Raw genomic sequence first — 2,604 nt, forward strand, 5'->3', positions numbered from 1 at the left:
TTGCTCTGTAGCCCAGAGCTGGAGTGCAATGGTGCGACCTCAGCTCACTGCAAGCTCCGCCATTAGGGTTCAAGTGATTCTCCTGCCTCAGCCTCCCGAGTAGCTGGGATTACAGGCGCATGCCACCATGCCCAGGTAGTTTTTGTATTTTTAGTAGAGATGGGGTTTCACCTTGTTGGCCAGGCTGGTCTGGAACTCCTGAGCTCAAATGATCTGCCTGCCTTGGCCTCCCAAAGTGCTGGGAATATAGGCGTGAGCCATTGTGCCCGGCCGCTTACGTGATTTTTATCAGGCCTGAGATCATCTCTTATATAGACAGGGGGATTATGTAGTTATAGACAGTACCTCAGAAGTCTGATGTCTGTGATCAGTTTGTCTTTTGAAATCTTGCACACCAATGAGATGATTAAGTCCTGAATTAATACGAAACGAGCATGAGTTAATAGTAACACCTTGGCCTGGCTACTCAGCAGACATGTCACATTGTGTGATGGCCAGCAGGGTCCCAGGTCACAGGGTTGTCTGCCCGGCCTTATCCTCCTAAGCCAACCTGCTCACTCCATTCTCCCCTTGGGGGCTGAGCCTGCTGGCCTGGCTGGTCTCCCTCATCCTAGGTACACCCAGACACTCCGAGCCTCAGGGTTTAGGGTGTATCTCATCCCGCTAAACACTGCTCCTTGCAGTTCTTCCTCACAACTCTGTTCTGATTCATTTCTCAGCACTCACCGTTTTCCCGGTGACAGGGCGCTCGCCATCCTTGGAGATGTTAACCCAGTAGCTGGCTTGGATTTGATTGGCTGGCTGGTGGGAGTAGGTTAGTTTGGTGATTCTTGCATTCAGGTTATTTCTCTGTTGGAAAGAAGTTGTCATTTAGAGTGTGATGAGGAAGGACTGCACAATGTTACAGATGAGACACTCGCATCATTCAGATCGTTCATGCAAATATTATTGATTGTCTAGTGTAAGTTGGTCATCTGGGTGCTGGCGCAGCTGATGTGTCCATGACAGATAAGGTCTATATCCAAACATTCACCTTGATGACGTTTCCTTCCTTTGAAGGATGGTGGGTCATGCAACACGTAAAATCTTACGTTTCTATTACAGCTTGTCCAAGCTGAAGCCTGTCTCTCTCTATGCCCTTATGGGACGAGACTTCTGCACTTGATCATTTTTAAGACACTGTCTTAAAAAAATTATACTTCGTTTCAAAATTATACTTTGTTTCACATAGAAGTCAATTTTGATTGTTACTATTGCTACAATTCCCTCAGCCACTTCTAGGGCTGGTAGCAAATGAACACCTGCCATGTGTTTTTTGCTCATTCTGTGACTGTTGGCACTTCCTTCCCTGACTCTGGTTATCTGTAAAATGGGGATAAGGAAACCTACATCTCAGTGCTGTTTTGAGGATGAAATGATGTTAGTTATATAAAGACACCTGGTTTTGTCCCTGGCACACAGATGGCACTCGGAACCCTTTTTTTTATTTTTTATTTTTTCTGAGACAAGGTCTTGCTCTGCCGCCCAGGCTTCAGTACAGTGGTGCAATCACAGTTCACTGCAGCCTCAACCTCCCCAGCTCAGGTGATCCTCCCACCTCAGCCTCCTGAGTAGCTGAGACTACAGATGTGCACCACCACACCTGGCTAATTTTTTGTAGAGACGAGGTCTCACCATGTTGTCCAGGCTGGTCTTGAATGGTCTTCAACTCCTGGACTCAAGTGATTTGCCTGCCTCGGTCTCCCAAAGCATGGGGATTACTGGCATGAGCCACCTCACCCAGCTTCAGAACACATTTTTCCTCCCATGTCCCTGTTCTCTGCTTTCCCCCAACATAAGCCAGGGCCCATTTACATGACAATGAAGGGAAAAGGTGCCTCTCATGGCAATTGTGTATTAACCTGGAAGAACTGTTCAGAATCCACTTTCACCCCCTCCTTATTGCTATCAGAGGTTGACCGGCTGAGCTTGAGGACAGTGCTTAGCCACCTTGGGCCCTGTGGGTGGCCCTTACCTGCACAGTGCTCTGCTTGGCAGTGTGAGTGATGATGGCCTTGAGCATCAAGTGGGATAGAATTAGAGAAATGCTGGCATTTTTAGTAACTGAAGAGAGAGAACTTCCAGGCACAGCAACTGCATTTTTATTAAAGCGGGCTTCAGCCTAGAGTGAAAAAACAGAAGACAATCTCTGTGATCACATGAAACCGACACCCATTTCAGTGCCTTCGGAGGTCTGACTGGGGAGGTGACAAGTGAGGTGGCCCTGAGGGTATCGCCATGGGAGGAGCCTGAGGACACACGGCTATTGACCTCCCCGACTCTGCTGTGGTATGGACCATGGGGCATGGTGGGGCTCAGAGTGTCTGGATGGCAGGCACCGGGTGAACGAGGAGCTGCTGCTCAGCTCTGGCTGCCCGTGCCCCCAAACAGTGTGGCTCAGGACACTCAGACCTCTGACTTCCCAGGGGAAGCCACATTCATTATTTTTCAGGCAAATGGCCCCTGTTTAAGTGTTGCTCCCAGTAAGGTGTATATGTGTATATGCACATCTGCACAATAGTCACTTTTTTTTCTTGAGACAGAGTCTCACTCTGTTTTCCAGGC

General features: G+C 48.5%; 1 protein-coding gene across 1 annotated transcript; it reads right to left on the reverse strand.

Moving 5' to 3' along the window:
• Window positions 1–223: 223 nt before the first annotated feature.
• On the reverse strand, window positions 224–2,155 carry LOC116562633 (vomeromodulin-like). Its single transcript, XM_032294889.1, has 3 exons — window positions 2,015–2,155; window positions 727–849; window positions 224–413 (listed from the first exon to the last, which is right to left on the reverse strand). The coding sequence occupies exons 1-3, from the start codon at window positions 2,060–2,062 to the stop codon at window positions 333–335; spliced, it is 252 nt and encodes an 83-aa protein (XP_032150780.1). The 5' UTR covers window positions 2,063–2,155; the 3' UTR covers window positions 224–332.
• Between the last annotated feature and the right edge of the window lie 449 nt (window positions 2,156–2,604).

Source organism: Sapajus apella, unplaced genomic scaffold (assembly GCF_009761245.1).
Source record: "Sapajus apella isolate SASKATOON/1434 unplaced genomic scaffold, GSC_monkey_1.0 scaffold33, whole genome shotgun sequence".
Lineage (NCBI taxonomy): Eukaryota > Metazoa > Chordata > Mammalia > Primates > Cebidae > Sapajus > Sapajus apella.

Coding starts and splice junctions, on each gene's coding strand:
- LOC116562633 (XM_032294889.1), bottom strand. CDS start 2,062: ATGCTCAAGGCCATCATCACTCACACTGCCAAGCAGAGCACTGTGCAG. Junction 850..2,014: donor CCAAGCAGAGCACTGTGCAG/GTAAGGGCCACC, acceptor TCTTTCCAACAG/AGAAATAACCTGAATGCAAG. Junction 414..726: donor GCCCTGTCACCGGGAAAACG/GTGAGTGCTGAG, acceptor GTATTAATTCAG/GACTTAATCATCTCATTGGT.